General features: G+C 56.4%; 1 protein-coding gene across 2 annotated transcripts in view; it reads left to right on the plus strand.

The window, feature by feature from the left end:
• Positions 1-322: 322 nt before the first annotated feature.
• The window catches only part of LOC143961667 (sentrin-specific protease 3-like), a 47945-nt gene continuing 36086 nt past the window's right edge, over positions 323-12181 (plus strand). Inside the window, exons 1-3 of one of the 2 annotated variants that reach the window (XM_077470987.1) lie at positions 323-472; positions 8748-9165; positions 9251-9445. In XM_077470987.1, the coding sequence (XP_077327113.1) occupies positions 8757-9165; positions 9251-9445 (604 nt within the window). In that variant the 5' untranslated portion in view covers positions 323-472; positions 8748-8756. Of the gene's footprint in view, positions 507-8747; positions 9166-9250; positions 9446-12181 lie in introns of both variants that reach the window. The other variant, XM_077470988.1, reaches the window with a different exon arrangement.

The following is a 12181-nucleotide window of genomic DNA, read 5'->3' on the forward strand; positions in this document are numbered from 1 at the left end:
CAGGTTTCTGGGTGTACCAAGATGGCGGCCGCGCCTTCACCTATATAGGCCTCCGATGCTCTCCGGAGCTTCTTCCGCCTCACGCAGGGAAGATATATCGCGGTAAGAGTCCGCTCCCGCTACGGCCGACCGAAAATACCGGAAAATGTTGACTTTTGGCCGCCCTGAACCGAGAGGAGGGTGTCGGCGGGTGTACAAAGATGGCCGCCGTCCTGTGGAGCACCAAGATGGCGGGAGGATCGCTTCCTGGATACTCGGCTGAGCGGCGGCGCGGGAGTCCCAAGGTGGCGGCGCTTCCGGCGTGGGAGGAGGCGTTACCATAGTGACCCGCTCCGTCGGCCTGTCAGGGCCCTGACGTCATTTCCCCGCGACGCCCGCCACCGACGACGCCAGAGAGAGGAGAGCGCCGAGACCCGGAGCGCCGGGAGAGGGATGAGAGGAGGAGCCGCCGGCCTGACAGTACCGAGAGCCTGTGCGGGAGAGTTCGAGACACCCCCTCCCCCATTGTGTGTGCACCGCCTTACCCTCTCCCCCCCAGCATATATCCTGTGTACCCCTCCCCCACCCCGTGTGTACCCCTCTGTACTGCACCCCCTCCCCCCATTGTGTCTGACCTTCTGTACTGCACCCCTCCCCCATTGTGTGCACCCCTCCATACATGCTGAGCACCCCTCCCCCACATGTGTGCACCCCTACTATATACTGAGCACCCCTCCCCCACATGTGTGCACCCCCACTATATATACACAGAGCACCCTCCCCCACATGTGTGCACCCCCACTATATATACACAGCACCCCTCCCCCACATGTGTGCACCCCCACTATATATACACACACAGAGTACCCCCCCCCACATGTGTGCACCCCCACTATATATACACAGCACCCCTCCCCCACATGTGTGCACCCCCACTATATATACTGAGCACCCCTCCCCCCACGTGTGCACCCACTGTATATGCTGAGCACCCCTCCCCCCACATGTGTGCACCCCCACTATATATACACAGAGCACCCTCCCCCACATGTGTGCACCCCCACTATATATATATATATATATATATATATACACACACACACACACAGAGCACCCTCCCCCACGTGTGCACTCCCACTATATATACACACAGAGCACCCTCCCCCACGTGTGCACTCCCACTATATATACACACAGAGCACCCTCCCCCACGTGTGCACCCCCACTATATATACACACAGAGCACCCTCCCCCACGTGTGCACCCCCACTATATATACACAGAGCACCCTCCCCCACATGTGTGCACCCCCACTATATATACACACAGAGCACCCATCCCCCACATGTGTGCACCCCCACTATATATACACAGAGCACCCCTCCCCCATATGTGTGCACCCCACTATATATACACAGCACCCCTCCCCCACATGTGTGCACCCCACTATATATACACACAGAGAACCCCTCCCCCACATGTGTGCACCCCCACTATATATACACACAGAGCACCCATCCCCCACATGTGTGCACCCCCACTATATATACACAGAGCACCCCTCCCCCATATGTGTGCACCCCACTATATATACACAGCACCCCTCCCCCACATGTGTGCACCCCACTATATATACACACAGAGAACCCCTCCCCCACATGTGTGCACCCCCACTATATATACACAGAGCACCCCTTCCCCATGTGTGCACCCCCACTATATATACACAGAGCACCCTCCCCCACATGTGTGCACCCCACTATATATACACAGAGCACCCTCCCCCACATGTGTGCACCCCACTATATATACACACAGAGAACCCCTCCCCCACATGTGCACCCCCACTATATATACACAGAGCACCCCTCCCCCACATGTGTGCGCCCCCACTATATATACGCTGAGCACCCCTCCCCCATGTGTGCACCCCCACTATATATGCTGAGCACACCTCCCACTATATATACTGAGCACCCCTCCCCCACGTGTGTACCCCCACTATATATACTATGTACCCCCACTATATATACTATGCACCCCCACTATATACACACACTATGCACCCCTCCCCCACATGTGTGCACCCCCACTATATATACTGAGCACACCCCCACTATATAAATATATATATATTACTCCTCCGTGTGACATCCTGTGCACTCTCCACTATGCATAGTGCTCCCCCACTCCACCATATGCCCTCCCCCCACAGTGTATGTACCCCACCATACATACTGTGTACCCCACTATACAAATTTGTTACCCCCCCCTCCCCCCAATGTCACATCCTGTGCACCACCTTCCCCTCCCCCACTGTACAAATCTGTACCCCCGCTTCTGTGTGTGATAGCTTGTGCACCCCTCTATACTGCACCTCAGAGCATGCATACTGCACCCTCTCCCCCACTGTGTACCCCTGTATACTGCACCCTCTTCCCCACTGTGTGCCCCTGTACACTGCACCCCCTCCCCCACTGTGTGCCCCTGTACACTGCACCCCCTCCCCCACTGTGTGCCCCTGTATACTGCACCCTCTTCCCCACTGTGTACCCCTGTATACTGCACCCTCTTCCCCACTGTGTACCCCTGTATACTGCACCCTCTTCCCCACTGTGTACCCCTGTACACTGCACCCTCTCCCCCACTGTGTGCCCCTGTATACTGCACCCTCTTCCCCACTGTGTACCCCTGTATACTGCACCCTCTCCCCCACTGTGTGCCCCTGTACACTGCACCCTCTTCCCCACTGTGTACCCCTGTATACTGCACCCTCTCCCCCACTGTGTGCCCCTGTACACTGCACCCTCTCCCCCACTGTGTGCCCCTGTACACTGCACCCTCTCCCCCACTATGTACCCCTGTACACTGCACCCCCTCCCCCACTGTGTACCCCTGTACACTGCACCCCCTCCCCCACTGTGTACCCCTGTACACTGCACCCCCTCCCCCACTGTGTACCCCTGTACACTGCACCCCCTCCCCCACTGTGTACCCCTGTACACTGCACCCCTCCCCCACTGTGTACCCCTGTACACTGCACCCCCTCCCCCACTGTGTACCCCTGTACACTGCACCCCCTCCCCCACTGTGTGCCCCTGTACACTGCACCCTCTTCCCCACTGTGTACCCCTGTATACTGCACCCTCTTCCCCACTGTGTACCCCTGTATACTGCACCCTCTTCCCCACTGTGTACCCCTGTACACTGCACCCTCTCCCCCACTGTGTGCCCCTGTATACTGCACCCTCTTCCCCACTGTGTACCCCTGTACACTGCACCCTCTTCCCCACTGTGTACCCCTGTACACTGCACCCCCTCCCCCACTGTGTACCCCTGTACACTGCACCCCCTCCCCCACTGTGTACCCCTGTACACTGCACCCCCTCCCCCACTGTGTGCCCCTGTATACTGCACCCTCTTCCCCACTGTGTACCCCTGTACACTGCACCCTCTTCCCCACTGTGTGCCCCTGTACACTGCACCCTCTTCCTCACTGTGTGCCCCTGTACACTGCACCCTCTTCCCCACTGTGTACCCCTGTACACTGCACCCCCTCCCCCACTGTGTACCCCTGTACACTGCACCCCCTCCCCCACTGTGTACCCCTGTACACTGCACCCCCTCCCCCACTGTGTACCCCTGTACACTGCACCCCCTCCCCCACTGTGTACCCCTGTACACTGCACCCTCTTCCCCACTGTGTACCCCTGTACACTGCACCCTCTCCCCCACTGTGTGCCCCTGTACACTGCACCCTCTTCCCCACTGTGTACCCCTGTATACTGCACCCTCTCCCCCACTGTGTGCCCCTGTACACTGCACCCTCTCCCCCACTGTGTGCCCCTGTACACTGCACCCTCTCCCCCACTGTGTACCCCTGTACACTGCACCCCCTCCCCCACTGTGTACCCCTGTACACTGCACCCCCTCCCCCACTGTGTACCCCTGTACACTGCACCCCCTCCCCCACTGTGTACCCCTGTACACTGCACCCCCTCCCCCACTGTGTACCCCTGTACACTGCACCCCCTCCCCCACTGTGTACCCCTGTACACTGCACCCCCTCCCCCACTGTGTACCCCTGTACACTGCACCCCCTCCCCCACTGTGTGCCCCTGTACACTGCACCCCCTCCCCCACTGTGTGCCCCTGTATACTGCACCCTCTTCCCCACTGTGTACCCCTGTATACTGCACCCTCTTCCCCACTGTGTACCCCTGTACACTGCACCCTCTCCCCCACTGTGTGCCCCTGTATACTGCACCCTCTTCCCCACTGTGTGCCCCTGTACACTGCACCCTCTTCCCCACTGTGTGCCCCTGTACACTGCACCCTCTTCCCCACTGTGTGCCCCTGTACACTGCACCCTCTTCCTCACTGTGTGCCCCTGTATACTGCACCCTCTTCCCCACTGTGTACCCCTGTATACTGCACCCCCTCCCCCACTGTGTACCCCTGTACACTGCACCCCCTCCCCCACTGTGTACCCCTGTACACTGCACCCCCTCCCCCACTGTGTACCCCTGTACACTGCACCCCCTCCCCCACTGTGTACCCCTGTACACTGCACCCCCTCCCCCACTGTGTACCCCTGTACACTGCACCCCCTCCCCCACTGTGTACCCCTGTACACTGCACCCCCTCCCCCACTGTGTACCCCTGTATACTGCACCCCCTCTCCCACTGTGTACTCCTCTATACTGCACCCCCTTCCCCAATGTCTGCACCCCCAAATTTACACCTCTGCATGCCAATATACATATGTGTATTCCCCCCTCCCTCATACTGCACCCCCAATATTCATACTGCTCCCCTCCCCCCGTACTGCACCCTAGAGGTCGGCCGATATCTGGCCGGTTTTAATTCATCGCCATTGGCCGATTGTGCTGATAAAAAAAAAAAAGGCAGATTTAAAACTTCAGCGGGACTTGCAAATGACGTCTGTAATAGAAGTCACTGCAAGTTGTGTGAAGTCTTCCTGTGTCTCCTCTCTGAGCCCTTCCCAAGTCTGAGAGAAGAATCTACAGATACAAAGTTTCTTCTTCTTCAATGGGCTGAGCTCTGTGTGTGGAGGAGATCTCAGAATAACCGATGCTTACAAGTAAAAATCCTGTGTTTTCTGCTAGAAAATCACTTGGAACCCCCAAACATTATATATATTTTAGCAGAGACCCTAGGGAATAAAATAGCGGTTGTTGCAATATTTTATGTCACGCGGCATTTCCGCAGCGACCTTTCACACGCAATTTTTTTGGAAAAAATACATAAATGAATAAAAAAAAAAAAACAGTAAAGTTAGCTTTTTTTTTTTATCCAAAAGTTCGATACCCATTTTTGTGTATTTAATATTTAAGATATAGTTTTTTTTTTTTATTATTATTATTCTAAATTATACATACAAGTGAACTGATTGGAGGTTTGTTTTGTTTAATGTTTAAATGTAAGAAATTTTCCGTATCGCTTATTACTGAAGGCTGCTTTCACACTGGAGCAGGTGAAACGCAGCTAGTTTTAGCGGCGTTTTAACGTCATTTTAGCGTTAAATGCGCCACTGCAAATTGCAAAAGCGCCTGAAAAACACCTCAGTGTGAGAGGTGTCTGTTAGATTTTATGAGATGAAAGGGGGGGGGGGGGAATCGGTCTAACATATCGGCCCAAAAAAATCGTTGTCGTCTATCGGCCGCCGCAATTTGTAAATATCGGCCAGAGAAAAACCCATATCGGTCGACCTCTACTGCACCTCCCAAGTATAGGATGCCTGACCATCCCCCGCACTCCAAAATATCCACCTGTACCTGCACCCCAATATACTTTTCATATACTCACCCCCCCCCCCCCCCCCGATTGTACACAACCCCCCTTATGTTACTGTCTCTGCACCCCCCACCCATTATATTCTGTCACTGTACCCCTCCATTATATTCTGTCTATTACACTGTACCCCCCAATTATATTCTGTCTGTTACACTGTACCCCCACATCTGTCTGACACACTGTACCCCCCACATCTGTCTGTCACACTGTACCCCCCACATCTGTCTGTCACACTGTACCCCCCACATCTGTCTGACGCACTGTACCCCCCACATCTGTCTGACGCACTGTACCCCCCACATCTGTCTGACGCACTGTACCCCCCACATCTGTCTGTCGCACTGTACCCCCCCACATCTGTCTGTCGCACTGTACCCCCCCACATCTGTCTGTCGCACTGTACCCCCCCACATCTGTCTGTCGCACTGTACCCCCCCACATCTGTCTGTCGCACTGTACCCCCCCACATCTGTCTGTCGCACTGTACCCCCCCACATCTGTCTGTCGCACTGTACCCCCCCACATCTGTCTGTCGCACTGTACCCCCCCCACATCTGTCTGTCGCACTGTACCCCCCCACATCTGTCTGTCGCACTGTACCCCCCCACATCTGTCTGTCGCACTGTACCCCCCCACATCTGTCTGTCGCACTGTACCCCCCCACATCTGTCTGTCGCACTGTACCCCCCCACATCTGTCTGTCGCACTGTACCCCCCCACATCTGTCTGTCGCACTGTACCCCCCCACATCTGTCTGTCGCACTGTACCCCCCCACATCTGTCTGTCGCACTGTACCCCCCCACATCTGTCTGTCGCACTGTACCCCCCCACATCTGTCTGTCGCACTGTACCCCCCCCACATCTGTCTGTCGCACTGTACCCCCCCCACATCTGTCTGTCGCACTGTACCCCCCCCACATCTGTCTGTCGCACTGTACCCCCCCCACATCTGTCTGTCGCACTGTACCCCCCCACATCTGTCTGTCGCACTGTACCCCCCCACATCTGTCTGTCGCACTGTACCCCCCCACATCTGTCTGTCGCACTGTACCCCCCCACATCTGTCTGTCGCACTGTACCCCCCCACATCTGTCTGTCGCACTGTACCCCCCCACATCTGTCTGTCGCACTGTACCCCCCCACATCGGTCTGTCGCACTGTACCCCCCCACATCGGTCTGTCGCACTGTACCCCCCCACATCGGTCTGTCGCACTGTACCCCCCCACATCTGTCTGTCGCACTGTACCCTCAATGTTCCTTTGGGGCCGACTCATAAAGAAATGACGGTTGTACTTTATAAGCCTTTATGTACTCTGGGGGTGTATGGAGTGTAGATGGGGGGTGGGGAACACTGTTTTTTTTTTTCGTTTTGGATGAGTGGAGAGGGATTATAACCCCTGTCAGTTTTTATTGCTGTCTGTGCCCCCGTTGGGGAGATTCACCCTCCTCTACTTGTCCCGTTGAATATTATCATTGAAAGTAAAAATAAAAATCCCCAAATTTTGGGTTGTCCCCAGAACAGGATTAGAGGGGAAATCTTCCTATGGGGACACTAGTTCTGGTACTTCCCTCACTGTGGAGGGATTTCCTCTCACTTCCTGTTTGGCTGTGGGACAGGAAGTGACGGGAAATCCCCCCAATGGGACACGGATGGCAGGAAAAAAAATTTGCTCAAAAATGTTTTGTCTGTAGTTCTACCTTAAGGCGTTGTGATGTCTCACAAGCCCCCCCCCCCCCCCCCCCCCGCCAGTTGCCCTCCTGCGCTTGCCGAGATCTCTCGCCCTCACTGACCTTTCCCGCCCCCCCCCCCCACACTACGCTTGCCGACCTCTCCCGCACCCCTCCCCCTACTACGCTTGCCGACCTCTCCCGCACCCCTCCCCCTACTACGCTTGCCGACCTCTCCCGCACCCCTCCCCCTACTACGCTTGCCGACCTCTCCCGCACCCCTCCCCCTACTACGCTTGCCGACCTCTCCCGCACCCCTCCCCCTACTACGCTTGCCGACCTCTCCCGCACCCCTCCCCCTACTACGCTTGCCGACCTCTCCCGCACCCCTCCCCCTACTACGCTTGCCGACCTCTCCCGCACCCCTCCCCCTACTACGCTTGCCGACCTCTCCCGCACCCCTCCCCCTACTACGCTTGCCGACCTCTCCCGCACCCCTCCCCCTACTACGCTTGCCGACCTCTCCCGCACCCCTCCCCCTACTACGCTTGCCGACCTCTCCCGCACCCCTCCCCCTACTACGCTTGCCGACCTCTCCCGCACCCCTCCCCCTACTACGCTTGCCGACCTCTCCTGCACCCCCTCACTACGCTTGCCGACCTCTCCTGCACCCCCTCACTACGCTTGCCGACCTCTCCTGCACCCCCTCACTACGCTTGCCGACCTCTCCTGCACCCCCTCACTACGCTTGCCGACCTCTCCTGCACCCCCTCACTACGCTTGCCGACCTCTCCTGCACCCCCTCACTACGCTTGCCGACCTCTCCTGCACCCCCTCACTACGCTTGCCGACCTCTCCTGCACCCCCTCACTACGCTTGCCGACCTCTCCCGCCTTTGCTGCAAGATCCCCTCACCCACTCGCCGAGACCTCCCGCTCCCCGAGCTCTTGCCCTCTCCGCCCCCTCGCGCTACACTCGCTGGAGTCACCCGCACTACGAGCACCGAGGTCTCCCGCGCCCCCCACCCCGGCGATACACTCGCTACTTTCTCCTGCGTGTGTTCAGGAACATTACAAGCAGCGTACTGGTGGTGTGGGGACGTATGAACATTACAAGCAGTGTGTGTAGGGCAATGTTACACTGAGGGTCTAATATAATATTATCATCACATAAAAATCTCTTCGTTAGTGCAGGATTTGCCCCTCCCCCGATATGTTGGCTGTTGTGTGTGATTTGATGTTTTGTATGGGTAATCTGAATATCTTTTCTGTATCATTACAGATCGCCGCGATGAGGCACACCCCCGTCCAGCGCCATCTTCCCCCTTTCTCTAGCCACCTGGTGCCCCCGGGCAAACACAGCAAGCTCTTCCCGCTCAAGGAGGACAATGGCTGGGAGGAGGAGGAAGAGGAGGAGCCTCAGTTCCGCAAAGCATGCCGGCAGCCTCCCAGACAGCGGAAGGGGCGGAGGGTGCGGCTGCGCGTCTTACGCTCCCTGTACCGCCGCCTCTACAACCGGACAGTTGCACTGCCCTTCTACTGGAAACTTTGGGGTGTGGGGGGGAGGAGGAGGCGGGCAGGGAGCCGAAGAAGAGAAGGAGGCGGGGGGAGTGTGGGGGTGGAACTGGGGAAGGCTCAACACAGATTTGCAAGGGAGGAAGAGTCGCTGGCCAATCATATAGCGGAGGCGGAGGAGACGGGTAAGTGGCGGATCGCCCTGATGATCTTGGTGCACACTTCCCAGAATCCACCCCACCCCTCACCTCGGATTGGTTTCTTCCTCAGGTCCTACTCACGGGATCCCCAACGGCTTTTCTCCACTACCAGCAGAACCCGAAAACATCCTCATCACCAACGTCTACAGTATCAACAATGAAGACGGCCTGGCTCCAAACGGGCCCCACCAACAAGAAGACTTCACTCCGCCTCTAGAGAAGGAGGTCCCAGCCTTGACTGAAGAGCACGTGGCCTGCGTACAAAGTAAGACACCCCCTTGTCTGCAGAGGTGCCATGGTTTTGGGGTACCCTGGGAGGGGGGGGGGTGGGGGTGGGGGTATCGAGCAGTCAAAAGAATATATGCAGAGCCATGCTTGATCATGGTAAAGGCCATTGGTTTCTACTGCTGTCAATCAAACGCAGCGACCAATGGTCAAGTCCCGCCATCTGTGTCAATAGATGGCAAGGTTCGGGAGCGAGCCCGGGCGAGTTCCTCCATAAAGCATTCGAGGCATTTGAGGGGAGGAGCCAGGAGCGCCAGCAGGGGGAACTAAAAAAGGAGGATTGGGGCAATTCCATTTCACTTGAAATCAAGTAGGGCTTGTATTTCGTGGTGGATTCGCCGCGAGATCACTTTTATCGGTGGAGGGAGAGGGGGCCCCCCCTCCCGCCGCGATCCGGTGCCCTCCGCCACTTACCTGAACCGCCTGCGGAGGCAATCGCGTCCTTGTCTTGGCTAGGTATGGAGATGAGTGAGGGCCACCTGTCTCTATACCATTGCAGAAGTGACGTCAAAACATCACTTCCACCCATAGCTCTTAAAGGCACTTTTTTTTTTTTATGTCATTCTGAAAACGGTGTTCAAACCACATGTGAGGTATCGCCGCGATCGGTAGAGCGAGAGACATAATTCCAGTCCTAGACCTCCTCTGTAACGCAAAACGTGCAATTTTTTTAAATGTCGCCTATGGAGATTTTTAAGGATAAACGTTTGTTACCATTCCGCGAGCGGGCGCAGTTTTGAAGTGTGACATGTTGAGTATCAATTTACTTGGCGTAACTTCATCTTTCACAATATAAAAAAAATTGGACTAACTTTACTGTTATTTTTTAATACAAAAAAGTTTATTTAAAAAAAAAAAGTGCGCTTGTAAGAGCGCTGCGCAAATACGGTGTGACAGAAAGTATTGCAATGACCGGCATTTTATTCTCTCGGGTGTTAGAAAAAAAAAAAGTATGTTTGGGGTCCTAAAAAATTTTCTAGCAAAAAAAAAAAAGTTTTTAAGAGGCCCGGTCTTTAAGTGGTTAACATTACTCTGAAATCTATGCCTTTGTGTCCTCCTGAAAAATATTGCACTTCCTGGCATGTGCGGGTGCCTTGGCACTTTTCGCCTCTGACTTCTAGTCTCAGGAGATTTGGTGAAGCCACTGTTGTGCTGCTCGCCATTTTCCCTGTGCCGTTTTTATTTTTTATTTTTTTTTCACCGCTGTTTTCACTAAACTGCTTTCCCACTGGTTTTCCCTGTGCTGCTCCACTGTTTTCCTGCTTTTTTCCCCTGTGCCGCCTGCCACTTTCCCGCCCTTTTTCCCCTGTGCCGCCTGCCGCTTTCCCGCCCTTTTTCCCCTGTGCCGCCTGCCGCTTTCCCGCCCTTTTTACCCCGGCGCCGCTTTCCCGCCCTTTTTACCCCGTGCCGTTCGCTTTTTTGCCGCTGGTTTTCCCTGTGCTGCTCCACTGTTTTCCTGCTTTTTTCCCCTGTGCCGCCTGCCACTTTCCCGCCCTTTTTCCCCTGTGCCGCCTGCCGCTTTCCCGCCCTTTTTCCCCTGTGCCGCCTGCCGCTTTCCCGCCCTTTTTACCCCGGCGCCGCTTTCCCGCCCTTTTTACCCCGTGCCGTTCGCTTTTTTGCCGCTGGTTTTCCCTGTGCTGTGCCACTGTTTTCCTGCTTTTTTTTCCCCTGTGCCGCCTGCCGCTTTCCCACCCTTTTTCCCTGTGCCGCTTTCCCGCCCTTTTTCCCTGTGCCGCTTTCCCGCCCTTTTTCCCTGTGCCGCTTTCCCGCCCTTTTTCCCTGTGCCGCCTGCCGCTTTCCCACCCTTTTTCCCTGTGCCGCTTTCCCGCCCTTTTTCCCTGTGCCGCATGCCGCTTTTACCGCCCTTTTTACCCCGTGCCGTTCGCTTTTTTGCCGCTGGTTTTCCCTGTGCTGTGCCACTGTTTTCCTGCTTTTTTTTCCCCTGTGCCGCCCCCGCTTTCCCGCCCTTTTTCCCTGTGCCGCTTTCCCGCCCTTTTTCCCTGTGCCGCTTTCCCGCCCTTTTTCCCTGTGCCGCTTTCCCGCCCTTTTTCCTGTGCCGCCTGCCGCTTTCCCTCCCTTTTTTATCCCGGCGCCGCTTTCCCGCTCTTTTTCCCTGTGCCGCCTGCCGCTTTCCCGCCCTTTTTACCCCGCGCGCCGCTTTCCCGCCCTTTTTACCCCGCGCGCCGCTTTCCCGCCCTTTTTACCCCGCGCGCCGCTTTCCCGCCCTTTTTACCCCGCGCACCGCTTTCCCGCCCTTTTTACCCCGCGCGCCGCTTTCCCGCCCTTTTTACCCCGCGCGCCGCTTTCCCGCCCTTTTTACCCCGCGCGCCGCTTTCCCGCCCTTTTTACCCCGCGCGCCGCTTTCCCGCCCTTTTTACCCCGCGCGCCGCTTTCCCGCCCTTTTCCCTGTGCCGTTCGCTTTTTTGCCGCTGGTTTTCCCTGTGCCGTTCGCTTTTTTGCCGCTGGTTTTCCCTGTGCTGCTCCACTGTTTCCCTGTTTTTTTTTTTCCCCTGTGCCGCCTGCCGCTTTCCCACCCTTTTTCCCTGTGCCGCTTTCCCATCCCCGCTTTCCCGTCCTTTTTCCCGGTGCCGCTTTCCCGCCCTTTTTCCCGGTGCCGCCTGCCACTTTCCCGCCCTTTTTCCCTGTGCCACTTACCCGCGCTTTTTCCCGGGTGCCGCTTTCCCGCCCTTTTTTCCTGTGCCGCATGCCGCTTTTA

The sequence above is a fragment of the Lithobates pipiens genome, unplaced genomic scaffold, assembly GCF_037356315.1.
Source record: "Lithobates pipiens isolate NorthernLeopardFrog02 unplaced genomic scaffold, aLitPip1_a1.2 Scaffold_8, whole genome shotgun sequence".
NCBI lineage: Eukaryota > Metazoa > Chordata > Amphibia > Anura > Ranidae > Lithobates > Lithobates pipiens.